The following is a 16,744-nucleotide window of genomic DNA, read 5'->3' on the forward strand; positions in this document are numbered from 1 at the left end:
TTTGGGAATAAAATCCACATTTTTGTTTTAAGTGTAAAGTGCAAGTTTTCTCCAGTGCTATCAGAAAAGCGTGCTGCTAAGAATGTCACCACAGAATATTAACAATTAAAAGACTTATCTACATCCAGTAGCTCTCTTTAGGGCAGTTATTAGATAGTGTTTAAAGGAATAGCAGGTCAGTATTATATACAGGACATTATTATATAAGGTACTTTCTGATTTCATGAGCCGATGTCTTCACTCAAGTTCTTCAGTTTCCTCTGTAAAAAGGTCAGCCAGGTCCGCCACCGTCAGAACTGAAGCTTCTGACTGTTTCATGGAAGAGCTTGTGTGGCTGTAGGAGAAAGTTACATTCAGACATCAAAGAAACATCAACTTAAGTAACAAGCAGTATGCACTGAAGACAGGTCACATGGTTCAGGGGCCAACAACTGGCTATGAGCTAAGCAGAAGAAAACCCTTCTTACTAGGGCAAGTACACACACTGAACAGCCGCTTCTCTTGCACAGATTGAGTCCATCTACTATCCTTAACTGTAGTGAACACGAAACACTTCAGAGGCAGCAGAAGATAGGATAATCTACTTTGTCATCTTAACATCTGAGGCGCTGACTTCAGATTCCAAGCATAAGGTTTGATACTACTTTCAGAACATCAACTCTCACTAAATCATTATATCACAGTATATTCATCTGAAGTTTATGTGCAAAAGTAGGGCCGCTTCACAGATATGGAAACTGAAAACCATTCTTCCAGGGCTAAAGTTGAAATCTTTCGAAAGTAAAGCCACAGATTTGCATGAATATTTTTTTGGTCTCATCATTTTGACAGCAAAAAAAAAAAAACAAAAAAAACCCAACACACTGGAAAAGTGACTCATTTTCCCAAGCAAAGGCCTCTTCCTGGATTTTTTTTTTTAATGTATATACAGCAATGTGTATAGTTAGAGACATACAAAATTCTTACATTATCTGCACAAAGAACGTGAATGCTGCTTTGTTTCAGACTTGGTATTTATTACTTTGTTTTCGGAAAAATACAATAGTGGAAACTGCTTTCCATCTGCACACCCAACTGATGTATGAGCTGGCATCTGAGCAACACTTATACTGACTGCAAAAATCAACCTATCTAACACAGAAGTGTCAGTCGAGGTTTGTTGAGTTTAAAAATAAAGAAATAATAAGGTCAGATATTAGAGCTTACAATACATGCTGCTGGTCCATTGGCACGCTTAGTAATATTTCATCTGTATCAATGCTTTTATAGTAACAAATAGGTAAGCTGAAAAGGCAAATCATAATACAACACGTATCAACTAAGACAACTGGTCTTGTCTGAAGTACAATACGCAAAATGCAAACAAAATATTCTTCAGAGAATTGGGTTACTCTAAGCTTCCAGGTTTCCCTAATTAAGTTAAAAAAAACAAGAATTTTTCAAGCTCTAAAACTTTGTTTCAATCAAAAGAATCTGAAGGAAAATGAGTGTTCATTTCTAAGACAAAAAAAAAGTATCTAATTGTAACATAGGTATGTCCAAGAATCACTTTTTCAATTTCATTGGAATAATAATGTTTCAAAAATTTAAACACATACCTCCTATCTACAGTTTTTAGCATAGTCTGCATTCTTTCTTCTATTGTCGCTTTTATCAGGAACCTATGGACAATGGTAGACCTGAATGTGTTTAATAAAAAAAAATGAAACAAAGATAAAAGTTGTTAGTCTCAAAAGTTCAAGATCACTTTTTCTCATACTAATTATTTTTAAGACTCCCCCCCCAAAAAAAGCAGCAAAAAGACACTATATTTTAAGACAGAAATTGTACAAGGTAATTAATAATATCCACTGACAAGTGGATATTAAATTGACATGATATTTATGACAAGTTAAAGTAAGGTCACATGCTTTCATCTGGCTGAATAACATACTAAACTAATATACGCTGCACTAACTAAAGTGTTAAAGTAGATGCTGGGCAAAGTTTTACTTTCTGTGTCCCTATTTCTAACAAACAGTCCTAGAGAGTCTCCTGTGTGGTTTAGAGTAATGGCTTGGGCTCACTTTCTATAGGCAGTGTTTAAACTGCATTGTCAGAATTCACTCCAAGAGATGGAGCTCAGTGTAATTACTGAAGATAGCTTTAATAGCATTGCTCTTGAAGACAGCAACATTACATAAAAATTTGAAAGACTCAGTAATTGAAGTCAGTAATCATGACACAATAAACACCAGAAAAATGTTAAAAGTAAAACGTCAGTATGCAGAGCCCTCCAGAGGAGGGCCTCAAAGATGATCAGAGGGCTGGAACACCTCCCCTATGAAGACAGGCTGAGAGAGCTGGGGCTTCTCAGCCTAGAGAAGGTTCTGAGGGTACCTTCTAGCAGCCTTCCACTACCTGAAGGAGACCTACAGAAAAGCTGGAGAGGGACTTTTTAATAAGGTCATGTATCAAGGACGTGAGGGGAAATGGCTTCAAACTGGAAGACAGTAGATTTAGATTGGGTATCAAGAAAAAATTACTGTGAGGGTGGTGAGACACTGGAACAGGTTGCCCAGAGAGGCTGTGGATGCCCTTCCCCAGAAGCATTCAAGGACAGGCTGGAGGGGACTCTGAGCAACCTGGTCTAGAGGGAGGAATCCCTGCCCATAGCAGGAAGGTTGGAACTAGGTCAACTTAAAGGTCTCTTCCAACCCAAACCATTCTGATTCTACAATCATGTTTCTCTTAAGCATTAGGACATAAAACTAGTAGAGAGCATCCAAAACAGGCTAAGATTGCAAAGGGTCTGGAGGGCAAGGTGTATGAAGAGGCCCCTGGGTTGGCCCAGAGCTGAGAAGAGGCCTCATGGCAGCTGCAGCTCCTCACAAGGAATGGAGGGGCAGTGCTGAGCTCTGCTCTCTGTGACAGCAACAGGGCCCGAGGGAATGGCATGGAGCTGTGTCAGGGGAAGGGCAGCTGGGGGTGAGGGACAGGTTCTTCATCAGAGAGCAGCGGGCATGGAACGGGCTGCCCAGGGCAGTGGGCATGGCCCTGTGCTGACTGAATTCAAGGAACATTTGGACAATGCTCTTAGACATAGGATGTGGATAATCTTGTATGGAGCCTGGAGTTAGATATAATGATCCTTGTGGGTCCTTTCCAACTTGAGATAGTCTGATTCTGTGAACTTTCCATTAATTACAATAAGATGACTAGTACTCTAAAGCAATAAAGTGAGAAAGCTATTTTATAGAAATGGTAACTTGCATTATTCAAATAAGATAAACTTCCTTTTAAAAGAAATTATATTACCTTTTCCAGTTGCAGAGAAGATATTCACAAAATACCTCCCATATCAGCTCTAAAATACCTCTCCCTGCTTTCAAACTACCAGGAAATATTTTACCTCAACAGAACAGGGCAGCTCAAAGTTATAATCATAGCATGATTTCTTAAAATACCTCCTTAAAATAAACCAATAGTACAATCATAAGGAGTACTCTACACAGAAAAACTATTTTCTATTGTGATTTACTCTTTTGCTCCTCATTCACACACCTCTGAACTTAGGCATCCTGTGTTGTTTGCAAAACTACTTCCACAAAAGTGTGAACACTGAATGCTGTTTCCATCTTGCAAGCTTTTTGCAACTCTCAGATAGTTTTTCTATTTTTTTTAAACATAAAAGAAAATCCTTCAATTTTATTGTACACTTTTATTAAATTATTTTGAATTTGTATCTATTTATCTATACACAAACACACACATACAGACACACAAACAGTTTGAGCCATTCTCTAATCATATAAAATGAAGATAAATACTTGGAAAAAATACAGTGACAGACACTCTGAGTTGGAACAATTCCTATCTAGTCTACTAATCTGTCTTTGATGGAGCCAAAGCCAGCAAAAGACTATTTAAAATGTACAGAGAAGGTGTAAAAGACTATTTTTCCCCTAATACTTTCTACTCTATAGCCATAGCCATTTGCTAATCAAGTACTTGAACCAGATGCGGTATTTAGGGATTTCTCTTCTGAATTTTCTCAGTCCCTATTAACCAAGATAAGTACGGACAGAGTACTAAACTAAGACAATGATTAGGGCATTCTCCTAAGTGGAAATCACACTTGAATACCAAGGCAACAAAGGCTGGAATGTTAGCTTCAGATATCCTGGTGAAGGCTGCATTTTCTATCAAGAGAGATTATTCTCACTATAACAGCATCGATTGCAAAACAAACGTTACACAGCTTGTAATTTGGTGCTGGGAATGAGCAGACAAAATAAGCCTCTCAAGGAAACCTGAAAGGGCAATTCCTGAACACAGCCCCATATGACAGAAACGTTGAGTTGCACTGACCTGCAAATCTGAGATGTTTCTGGACACGTCCAGGTAGAACTTCAAAGTTAAAATCTAAGGCTTCAAAGGCAAACAAATTTCCACTATCTCCAAAACTGAGAAGTTCAGAGAACTAGATTTATTCTGACTACAGTACATGGCTCTATTCTGGACCATATCTAAACCTCTTAAAGCAATTTTAATTCTTACTTTGTCTGGCCAATACGATGAACTCTGCCAATGGCCTGAAGCTCATGTGCAGGATTCAGAATAGGTTCCACAAGGAGAACGTGAGTTGCTTCTATTATGTTTAGTCCATTGGAACCAGTGTGAAGAGGTAGCAGTAAAATATTTATCTTGGGATCGTATTTAAATGCAGAGAGATTTTCCTGAAAGGCAAAGATCACAGTATGATAAAAACTCCTCAATAAAGACCGTGGAGGACAGCTTTATATTTTCAAATAATTATAGCAGACATGACAAACCCCATACTGACAGCCTTGCAGCATGATTGATTGAAGACTAGTCATCACCAAACAGATGCAGGCAGGTTATCAGGAAGGCAAGCAACACTGACCAGCATCTCATCCTTAACGTTTCAACACCAGCATGAATATGCCAACATTACTTTTCAGGAGATAATTTATTGCTTTTATCTCCAAAGGCTTTAAATTGCGTTTTTTGGTAAATACAATTTTTAGAATTAACTATTTGGAGATAAAAGATTCTGCTGAACACATTTCCTGCTCTTTCAGTTTCCAAAATGAAACAATGAAGTAGAAGGATCAAATTGATTTCTGTGACTTGCAATTTTCTTCCACTGAAATAATCTAAAGAAAAATATCCTTTATGTACCTGAAATTTACTAATTCCATTGATTTGAGAAAAAGTCATATTGTTGTCGTACAAAGCTTTAGCAATTATGTCCAACACATCTTGCCACTGTAAAAAAAAAAAAAAACACAACAGAAGTAACTCTATTACAAACAGTAGGGACAGCTTAAATATACTAAGTCTATTAAAAGTACTAACATTTAAGGTTCAAAAAAAAATAAAAAGTCGTGTGGGAGAAACCATACCTTTCCTAAATCAAAATAAGAAAGGTAACTAAAATTCAGCTTGAAGAAACTGTCAGTCTCAAAAATGGTCTTACGATCTATCAAAAATATATGGACATCAAATTTAAAGAAATATAGAATTTATAATTTCTAACTTCTCCCATTCAAGTGTTTGTTGACAAGCTGTTACATCTGTTGACAAGGATTACTGATCATGCTTCAAGGAAAATGAATTGTTCTACAAATTCTCAAAACCATCAAGAGGCTGCACAGAATGACACAGTGTTCTGGTACCTAAAACCAAATCCCTGAGAACATTATGACTGTTTTAAACTCACAGAAAACACATACACAAAGACAATATAGAAAATGATAATCAATACCGTTGAGAAAACCAAGGACTTAGCCCCTGGATCTTTAAATTGAATTCTCTTCAGTGTTCGAACAACAGCTTCCACTTTGGTGGAATGACTTCCCTTCGAAAACAAAAGAACAACATTAGTACAGTAGTATGTTAAAAAACACCTTCTAAATCCATTCTTTTATTAAATAATTCTGTATTAGGACTCTTACATCTCAGAAAGAGATTGGCAAACTGTTCCATAAAGCTGTGCTTTTTAAAAGAGAAAAAAGATAACAGTTAAGTTTTGAAGATTCCTGACCCATCTAGATGACAACCCTCCCAGATAGAAACAGGAAACAAATTTAAACGTTGCCAATCACAGATTCACCAAGTTGGAAAAGACCTTCAAGATCACCCTGCCCACCTCCATGAGCAGCCCATTCCAGCGCTTGACCACTCTTTCAGAAAAGTAGTATTTCCTAACATCCAGCCTAAACCTCAACTTGGAGGAAGGATAGGTTAAGCAGCACTCAACCGCTTTTAAACCTTTCATGTAATACACTGCTATAGGATCAGTGATGTATTACAGTACAAGCAGTAGCTAGAAGAAGGCCTACAGATGTATGTGTCTAATTCTGGATGAGACAGAACAGACAGCCCAGGTAAAATAACCGCACTAAACATGACAGCTAGGCTTGTTGAGGTTTAAATTACCAGCACGTTCTTCACAAAGTTTTCCAAACTGACTTTCCCCTCCCTTCAAACTTATGGAAAGGTTTTCACAAAAACAACCTGCATGAACCTTTTCTCTGTTGCTTTTGTTACTCACTCTGGCAACACTAAAGTTACACTCAATACTATAACGCTGTCTAATTATCTCAAAATATTAAGAAACGAGTATGCATGATGAATGTAATTATTGAAAGATTGCGCACTGCCATGAAAACAGATTCTGCATTTGTAAGTAGTTCAGTGCTTAAGGAACTCAATACTACATTCTTCTCCTTGTTCACTTTTGCTTCTGTAATCTTCCCTTTCCCAATAAGCTGGGAAAAGGATTCTAAAAAAGTACAAGGAGTTCTTTAGTATCCCCCTCTATTTCTTTCAGCATGCACTTCGTATTACTGTAACTTTATCATATAAATATATGTAATGTAAAAAAATAAACATTAAGCAGCCTTTATTTAATTGCTTATTTGTCCTTACATGCATAGCAATTTTGAGTTGCACAAGATTCAACTTGACGAATAATGTTTTATTTCTGTCTGCACCTGTCCTCTGAACATTGAATTAACTATGTTGGCTTGCTACAATGATGGATCAAGTTTACTCAAGTTATGCTGCTCACAGAACTGGTGGGGAAGGATGACAGCAGTCTAAGTACAAGTTGGAAGCCAGTGTTTGCCTGTGTGGTCATTCATGTGTTATGCAGTTAAGTGAATGCTCCTGAAGACCTTCTGTAGGCTGATTTATGAAAAACTGCAATAAGCAACACCACTGTCCTTCTGAAGGTCTTCCATAATGATTGCAGCTCTGTGTCAGAGACACAGTAGCAAACTATTTTCTTCATGACACCTCTGTTGCTCCTGGCAGACATGAACACTGTTTTCAAAAATTGAACAGACAATTAACAAGGCTTAGGTATTACGATCTGCAAGGATGAAAGACATTTGCAGTCTTACAGCTGCTGCATAGCATAACCATCTTCAGTTTGAAGATCTGAAGCTAACTTTAGGCAATTCCAATAGTCTGCAGCATCATTTCTGTGTTTTTCTGAAACTATCTGTATGTAATTCACTGATGACAATTCTAGCTAATCTGCTCCAAATGGGTTTTCCACAGGTACGTTTCATGAAAGAAAAGTGAAACAGAAGGAAAGGGCAACCTCTTCATCTTCAGACCACATTTTATTTTATCCTGTTCACATAAAACCTTTCACACAATTAATGAAGTTTGTATAAACTTAGTGAACAGTATAGTGAAGTTTACTCTAACAGCATCTAACTCAATTTTAACAAATGGCTCAGTTAACCACTTATCCTTACCCTAGTATGTTTCTGTAAATTAGTATAGTTTTGTTACTTCACATCACTTTACTTTGCAGAAACTGCATTTATATTATTCAGAATCTTCCACTGTTTGTAAAGCAATTTTTTTTTTTTTTTTTTTTTTTACATACAACATCAAATCTACTGAGAAATGAAAAGCAATTCACTAACCGTAAACTTCTGTTAGTAAGAAAACTACTTGCTGGAAGCCAATCCATGGCTTCCAAATCAATGCCATCTGTGCTCAACCTGAGTACCTGTATAGACAGAGTAACCTTCACACTCTTCAAGTATCAATCTTTCCTGCTGATATTCTTCATTAGGATTACTTGCCTCAGCATTCAAAGCTAGACACTGATGGCGAATACATTTCACAGGTGTGAATTCCTACAATACTGAAATTCCTATGCCCTCTCCACAGGCAGGGCATAAATAATGGCTAGCTGAAATTTAGTTTAAGTGTGTAAATAATCTTTCCAAGCTTTTAATACTCCAGTATTTTTGCCAAAATGAACAAAAAAAACCAAGTCAGCTTTCACTGTTTTTCTGGCAGTTTCTTGCTGCCTGTAAGTTCTACCCCTTCCTCTAAAGAACTCCCACAACCTTATCAAGTCCAATTTTTCCCTTCTAGAAGACACAGTAGCTGTAGCCACTGTTGATTTTTCCACCCATTAAACTTCCTGTGACTCACATGTTACAAATCTGACTTTGTACACGATCAGTTACAGGAACTATGATGGAGACAAAAGCCAACACAGTACAACACTCAAAGTGCTTACACTTTTTGCTCTATTTTTTAAAACATAATAGCAAAGTACAGAAAGCTTTTCACCCCACTGCTTACATCATACTAGAAAATTTTAGACCTGTCATGGAACCAACAACTGACCAAAGCTTTGGTTCACAGCACACACACAAAATGAATTTTGTTCTCAATATTTACAGTGAGGTGTACCCTATTACAGTGAGAAGTACCCTATTACAAGCACTTTGTAAAGGCTAACTGAAAAACAAAAGTTACCCAACTCATTAATCATGCACCTTGAAGTTTGTTATTTTCTTGAATACCCAGGTAAGAATATATAAATAGATGAGCCAGTTCTAGTTATCAAACAGGACACATTAGAGTCAAAACTACAAACAATGTCTCAGATGACAGGCTAGCAATACCCACTGTAACACTAACCAGAGAGTGGAAAGAGAGAAGCAAAACATACAGTAAAGCTTTTTCTCAGTATGAAACACTTCCTTTCACAGTACTCCTTTCAGGTCTAATTTAGTAACTTCACATGGCTAATGCCAGCAGAAAGTATCAAGATGTACGTGGCAAAAAGGAAGAAGAAGTACTGAATATTGAAAGAGATATCAGTGACTGAGAACCTCCAGATGAAAGCGTAAGTGCTGAATAAATGACAATTGTTATACATTGCAGCTGAAGATATTAATCACAGCCTCAACATTTGACAGTAACCATGAGTTAGTTATCTTTTGTCAACAATTGTCCTTAGAGGAATACAAAGTGAAAAGTTAAAAATAATTCTGTCTGATTTGATAGTAGATATGGTTAAGCTACAATACAAATTGTTCCTCTTTAAATGAGGTAATACAAAATGCAAATTCATATACCTCAAGTTTCTGATGCAAACATTTTATATATTGCAGCAGATGACATGCTCCTTCTGCATTTTGCTCAAGAAACTTAGTTATTTCACTTTAAGTTGGTTATTTTACTTTAAGTAACTTACCAAACATATTTGAAGTTTTCTTGTTAGAATCAAGATACTATATCTAGGCACTTAATAAACAGTATTTTCAAACATGTCTAAAGTGAGGTCTTCAGAAGCAGCACTTCAAAAACGCAGTCTATTTACTCCCCCTGGTGCCACATGCTGTCAACTACCTCAACTCTAATAATTTCATTTATGAAGTATCTACTTAAAAAGAAATTCCAGTTCAACAGGAAGGCTGACATAGAAAGCACAAGTACGTCAGCATTAACTTCAGCAGAAGTCAGCAACTCTAGTATACCCACAGGCTTCAATGGAGAGTTGCATAGGTAACATGGAAATCTCTCAGCACGTTACTACTTTTAACTATACTAACCAAATAAAAACTATGATTGTTACATCCAGATGTATTATAATCACATTTTAGAAAAGACAGCAGCATCCAGTATCACCTAAATCAAAATATTAGTGTCTTTTACCTTTGCATTTTTAATCCAGAGTCTCCCTTCATGCTTTCAGTTTACATTTGCCCACATTTAAAGAGTTGCATTTTTTCCCCCCGAATGATGGTTTGTATAGCAGACATTTCATTGGTAATCAAAATGCAAAACAACTACTGTATGCAGGAAGCTCAAGAAGCATTTCAGATGACTTATCTTTGGTTCAGAAACAGGATTTATATCCTCTGGCTAACTATGAAGTTTTAATCAATTAACCTAAATATTTTTATTTTAATAGTCTCATCACAGAATCATAGAATGGCCTGGGTTGAAAAGGACCACAAAGATCATAGAGTTTCAACCCCCTGCTATGTGCAGGGTCACCAACCACCAGACCAGGCCTCCCAGAGCCACATCCAGCCTGGCCTTGAATGCCTCCAGGGATGGGGCATCCACAACCTCCTTGGGCAGTCTGTTCCAGTCTGTCACCACCCTCTGAGTGAAAAACTTCCTCCTAATATCTAACCTAAACCTCCTCTGTATCAGTTCAAAACCATTTCCCCTTGTCCTATCACTATCCAACCACATGGATAGTGGCACATATAGCAAGAAGCTAGGTGAGAAGCTTTATTTTAATAGCTTTATTTTAATTAGCATGTAATTTTTAATCCATTTACCAGGCACACTTAAAAGACTATGCATCCAAAATATATCTTCTTTCACCTCACTTCATGTTTTGCGCAACAAAACATTTCAATGCTAAGTTTGGCTCTGCGAGCTTACATAAACATTTTACCTTTACAGGAATATCATCATCTTGATTTGCAGTTTCAGCAGTAAAGACATATGATATTTCCTTATGAGATGTTGTCTGCCTGCAAATGGCGCATTTAATTGAGCTCCGGCGGGTGCCAACACTGTACTGCTCTATGATGATAGCTATACACTCATTACAAAAACAATGCCCACACGTCAGCACAGCCCACTGTACAGGGAACAGAAAAAAAGAGCAACAGTTTCACCTAAACGTGAAGGAAAAGCAGTTCCTTAATACATATTAAATTACATTTTCATAGCAAAATTATTTCCATTGAAGTCATCAGATTAAAAATGAAGAATTTTAGAAACGTTTTCAGGATTTTAAATTAGAAGACATTACAGTCTCATTTCTGTAAATGGTCACCTCTAATGCATAGGCAGAACAAGAATTTACAACCTTTTTAAAAAAGATCATGCAAATGTTAACATAGTAAAAGTCACAGTGGTTTGGGTTGGAACCTTTCAAGATCATCTGGTCCAGCCTTCCTGCCACAGGCAGGACATCTTTCACCAGATCAGGCTGTCCAAAGATTCATTCAGCTTGACTTTGAGCACTTTCAGAAATGGGGCAACCATGATTTCCTTGGGTAACTTATTCTAATGTCTTCAACTATACTTTTTTTTTTTTTTTAAATAATAAAGATACAAACGAAATTAGAACATCTTTGGATTTTAAGATTTTGAACAGAGAATATAAACCTTTTATTGAAAACCTTTTATTTCTAATGCAGAAACTGTTTTTCATTTGAGGGATTAGATCTACATCTCATCTCTGACCTTCTTCATCAGAGAAGTAATTTGTAAAACAACCTTTTTGTGCCACGAATTAGAGTCTGAACAATTTTTGTGAGTCCAGGAAGCAGAGGGAACTAACAGAATGACTGCCAAGCAAGAAAGTTACATTTGAGGCTTTGCGAGGTTTTTCCAATTAAGTGAATGAATTAGGACTGCTCACAAATGAGAAAGATGTTATTTCAGGGAAAAGGATGGCACATTAGAAGAAGGGTTTAGTTCCCATTCCAACATCACATTCAGTTAAAACTATATGTTGAAAAATTGACATATAACTGACTCAGCTCCAGGTAGTCTTTAAAAAAGCAAAAACCGCTGTCTGAAGCACCTTACCTGTTTTCCCAGTTGACGTGCACAGATAGGACACGGTTCTGGATTAACTCCCCCAGTAGTTTTATGTTGAGACTAGAGTACAAAAAATAGACTTTATGAATTGAAACACAAGAAGTTAGTCTATACTTACAAGTTTCTAGAAAAAATGAATGCTGAAATCCTTAAAGTGCATACATACATTCAAAAATTTCACTCATGAAGAACTAACTCTATTTTGAATTAAAAAAAACCAACACAGTTCACAGCAAATAAATGAAGTGCTGCTCATGCAGCAGTCTTGCAGATGGCATCTGCATCTCTACTGCAGCTTTAAAAAATCTGAGCACAATGGAAGCTTTAAATGAGATGCTCCTCATACTTTGCATCAGTTCGATATTGTGAGAAAACAAACATACTTAATCATGCTTCCTTAAGCAAAAATTGTACATACTTGAACAGTAAGATTAACACTGCAACACACATGGAGTTTGATTTGTCTTTTTTATATTCATTTGATGTATGAAGCTGCTTTTCCTGTTTAAGGAGATAAGCTCTTGGTAAAATAGCAAGAGTACTTGACGAGGTATGTAATTTTACACGGCTTCTACTGAACACAGTCCAGTTAATTTAGAGTATTTTAACTGTAAATATTTCATAGTTTTATGTTTGTGTAATTAAGCGAATGGTCAAAACATATAATGGCATAACTACGACAATACAGTAATGTGGAGAATAGCACATTTTTGACACATACCGAAGCACTTTCAAAAAAAGTTTTCTGTAAAGAAAGTTTTAAATGAAAATTTTAAATGAAAAGTTTCTTCAGCTAGGGAAATACAATGCATCGGTTTAAATTTGGTAAAGAGCAAGAGCCATAAACCTTACTTTCTCCAGATTAGTGAGATATAGAAGTTGTCCCAGTTTCTTTTGAAGCTGTGATTTAGCAACTGCCTTATCGTTTAGAAGTTTCACACGGTTTTGCTCCACCTATGGAAACAGTTTTAAACGTATAAAAAATTGGAAAGAACACACAGATGGAATGTCTAATTTCCAGCAGAGAAAAGAAGCTTTTTTACCTAACACTGAGAAAGAAAAAAGGAAAATTTCTATTTTTGCAAAAATAATTAAAAAATAGGAAGTTGAATTAACCCATCATTTTCTTTATGTTCATGAATGGAAAACTGCCCATACATTTCATGTAAAACAGTATTTTTCTTTGCTCCTCTCAAACTTCCCAAAATCGAAACAGAGACATGCTATAGGCCTTACGTACAGATCTTGATACATTTTGCTGCTGTTTTGAGAAAGTCTTCATGTATTCTTTCAGGAAAAAAAAATATATATATTTTTTCCTGTCAGTGTGTTTACCTCATGTGGCTCTATGATGTGGAGAACCGGTGGATTTGGTTTTGGCTCATCAGGATGACGCACCCTCAGCCGTTCTGTAGCCATTGCTAGTTCATCAATAGCAGACACGTGATCCCTTAGTACCATCCAATATTCATGAAGTAACTATAAGAAAAGCCTAAACAAATTAGCAGCAGAACTGAGTTGAGATCCCTTTATACGAGTCCACCATACAATACATATTATGAAAATATTTTTGGAGTAAGAGATGATATTTCTTTACAGAAATTCAGAGACCACAACAAAATATGAAGACAGACAAGATTATCCCTATACCTTTTGCTTGCTTCTCCGGTTTACTTATAAAACAAGTATCTCTTATTTCTTCTACGACTACTACTACAATAAGTAATACAATGAAAAATGCAGAAACAAAAAAGCAAACAAAAAAAGCATTGCAAGACCAAGCAAATACTGAATAAGGGGAAATTTTTGAAGTTAGCTATTACAGTACAAAGATCAAAGGTGAAGCAGAGAAGTACATTAACAGTGGTCTTGATAAAAGAACAGACAAGCAAAAGGTGAAGATTATATCAGACTCAGACCTCTCAAGCAGAAGGAAGTGCTGACTTACTGTAAAAGAATTACTAGGAAAATCAGAAAATCTACCAGTTTACAAATTACTGGTAATACTGTAAAACTTCTTACTAAGCTTTTCATAATTTATGTACTATATCAAGTAGTCCTTACTGACCTTACTGAAATTACAAGATCTTTTGCAAATGCCAAAAATTACTTTTTATTGATCAAAAATGAGAAGAGGAAACATTCAAAAGAAACACTTTTCATTGCATCTAGTTAATGACACCTCTGTGAACAAAAGCTCATCCCCTTACTCTATCACTTATTTACTCCAAGGAAACCCAGTCATGCAAGCAAGCGTGAATAGAGCCATAGAATCCTCCAGTAGTTCCCTCTAGAAGAGGGAACATGAGACCAAAGGCTTTAGGTTATACTGTTTGGCAAACAACATCTAGGAAAAAAAGCAGTAGTGACGGGACATCTGTAAGCAGAAGACAACTGAAGTTGAATTAAAGAACTGACCAACATTTGATTTGTGAGCCTCACTACAGTCTGATTTAACTAAATATAAAAATGCATTTAATTATATCTGTGTACACTGTCCTAGGAGCAACAACAAAAGCACTTACTAAATTGCTTAGCTGCCAGTATGGCTCTTTTAAAAATCCTTAAATCACATCTAAATCATCAATTCAAACTGCGTAATAAGCACCATAAAAATGCTTTGTGAAGAAAGACTTTCAGGAGCACAACTTAGATAATTGGTCATCCACAGCTTAAATTTGTTTATATTATATAAAATGGACTATATAACTGTTTCTTTGCCATCTCATTTACTATACCTTATATTCCTTTTTCCATGCTTCAAAGAGTTCCAGAAATATGCTACCTTCTTCAGTTAGCTTAACATCCAGCCGGTGTGCTTTGGCAAAGGAGAGAATAGCTTTCAAGGCACGCTCAGTTTCACTAGCTGCCCACAGTCCTCTACTTGTGGTGGGCAAACGATCATCAACAAGCCCTTCTTCATCTTCTATCATCTCTTCAAATATAGCCATTTGGCCTTTAACACTTAAAAATAAAACCAGCAAGTTAGCACTGCTACAGAACTCCACATCAGTTTCTAACTATTTATCATATATTTCAACCTTCTAATATTTGATTAAAGGAAAAAGCAAACCAAACAAGTATAGACATCTATTTCACTATTTGATATCTCAAAAAAACTTACTTCCAACACAGCAAATCCAGCACCAGCAATTAAATCACTGTATGTGCTGTTTCTCAACTCAGATTCATTAATAGCTTTTTGTAAATGCTTAAACATCTTAATTATCTTCATTAGTTAAGAATGATTCTAGAATACCACATTAAAAGAAAACCAACTGACTTCTTTAATCAGCAGCAGAAGCAAATTCTGAAGCAAAATAAAATGCTGCCCACTGCACAAGAACAGCATAGCTTCTCTGTTCCCTCCTTAACAAGCAAGGCCTATTCAGAAAACACCCCAATGTTTCTTAATGATCCCACTGATCATAACAGAACTTCCACTAGCGCAGCAATCTCAAGATATTTGACTTTGGCTTTGTCATTGCGAGGGATATAAGAGAGAAAAGTTAAAAAGGACTCAGAGGGCTGTAATCCACATCTCTGCACTGCTGACTATGTCAATTTCTTTCAGACCACAGACTGGTGTAACCTTTCCTTCAGGTCACAGCTGCATTCAGACCTTTGAGGTTTTAGTAAAATCGTGTTGAGTTTGTACAGAGTAATAAAAAAAATAAAAATCAGAAAGGATATGGTATTACATCATTTATAACCAAACTGCAGACAAATACTTGTACAAACAGGAAAACCTTAATTTAGTATACCTGCAGTTACAACATCCACTTTCTGAATACTTCAACACTGTGTTTCAAACACACTGCCAAATTATAGCAGTCTAAGAAGTGGCATGTATTTGCTCTATCTACAAAACTTTTTCTAATCAATTTTTTACACAAAAAAATAAATCTGAATAAAAAGAAATTGCTATCGAGACAAAAGGCAAGGAGTTGCCATAACCTGTTCATAAAGTATTCCACAAAACGTAAAGCAGAAAATAAGACAATCCAGTTCACTTCTGTTTGTAATGAGAAATTTATAGTTATGTACTTACGTATGAGAAAAGAGTTTTGACTCGTATTCTGTGAACAACTCATCAGCCTTACAAAAGACACAGCTGCAATATAGAAGATTGAAAAAAAACCACTCAATTTGATCAATTCTGCAATTTCTTATTCCAAAATAAAAAACCCACAGAGGGCCCTCAAAAAAAAAAAAAAAGCAAATTAAGTCTTATCTTTACACAGTATAGCATCTGATGAGAAAGCATTTCATAGGCATAGCATTATTCTATCATTCTATAAAGTTCTCAACTGATAGGGTGGCGAAGCATAGGAACAAGCTTCCCAGGGAAGTGGTCATGGCCCCAAGCTTTTATGTGCTCCAGAAGCATTTTGACAATGCTCTTGAATATATGATTTAACTCTTAGGCTGCCCTATGTGAAGACTGAAGCTAGATTTGATGACCATCATGGGTTTCTTCCAGCTTCAGATATTCTATGACTCTATAAAGACAACATGATTCTAACAGTTGGACCTGTGATGTCTATGTACATAAAAATCCTGAATACAAAATGAAAACTTGAATCTTTTGTCTCATTTCAAATAAAGGAAAAAAATCATTAAAACATCTCTAAAATGTATTTTACATTTCCTAGACATACTTGTTAAGTGGAAGTCTAACAGGTCGCAAGTGGCAAATAGTGGCAGCCTCAATAACCTCCTTTGAGGGAGGGCCTTCTAAATTTTTCACTGCTTCTCTTACAATCTTCTGGAACTTCTTCACTTCATCCATCTGGGTTGTGAGCAGGTATTGAAGGCCTCTACAGTCTCTGAATCTGATACA

General features: G+C 36.2%; 1 protein-coding gene across 2 annotated transcripts in view; it reads right to left on the reverse strand.

Moving 5' to 3' along the window:
• Nucleotides 1-237: 237 nt before the first annotated feature.
• SHPRH (SNF2 histone linker PHD RING helicase) overlaps nt 238-16,744 on the reverse strand; it is a gene marked incomplete at both ends in the record, with an annotated part of 44,105 nt that continues 27,598 nt past the window's right edge. For both annotated transcript variants that reach the window (XM_079532573.1, XM_079532572.1), the window contains 12 exons: nt 238-334; nt 1,599-1,679; nt 4,540-4,718; nt 5,185-5,271; nt 5,771-5,863; nt 10,742-10,930; nt 11,890-11,961; nt 12,754-12,855; nt 13,237-13,380; nt 14,640-14,865; nt 15,953-16,015; nt 16,563-16,736. In XM_079532573.1, coding sequence (XP_079388699.1) covers nt 238-334; nt 1,599-1,679; nt 4,540-4,718; nt 5,185-5,271; nt 5,771-5,863; nt 10,742-10,930; nt 11,890-11,961; nt 12,754-12,855; nt 13,237-13,380; nt 14,640-14,865; nt 15,953-16,015; nt 16,563-16,736 — 1,507 coding nt within the window. The remainder of the gene's footprint in view (nt 335-1,598; nt 1,680-4,539; nt 4,719-5,184; nt 5,272-5,770; nt 5,864-10,741; nt 10,931-11,889; nt 11,962-12,753; nt 12,856-13,236; nt 13,381-14,639; nt 14,866-15,952; nt 16,016-16,562; nt 16,737-16,744) is intronic.

Source organism: Tetrao urogallus (genome assembly GCF_951394365.1).
Source record: "Tetrao urogallus genome assembly, chromosome: 2".
In the NCBI taxonomy this organism is placed as follows: Eukaryota; Metazoa; Chordata; class Aves; order Galliformes; family Phasianidae; genus Tetrao; species Tetrao urogallus.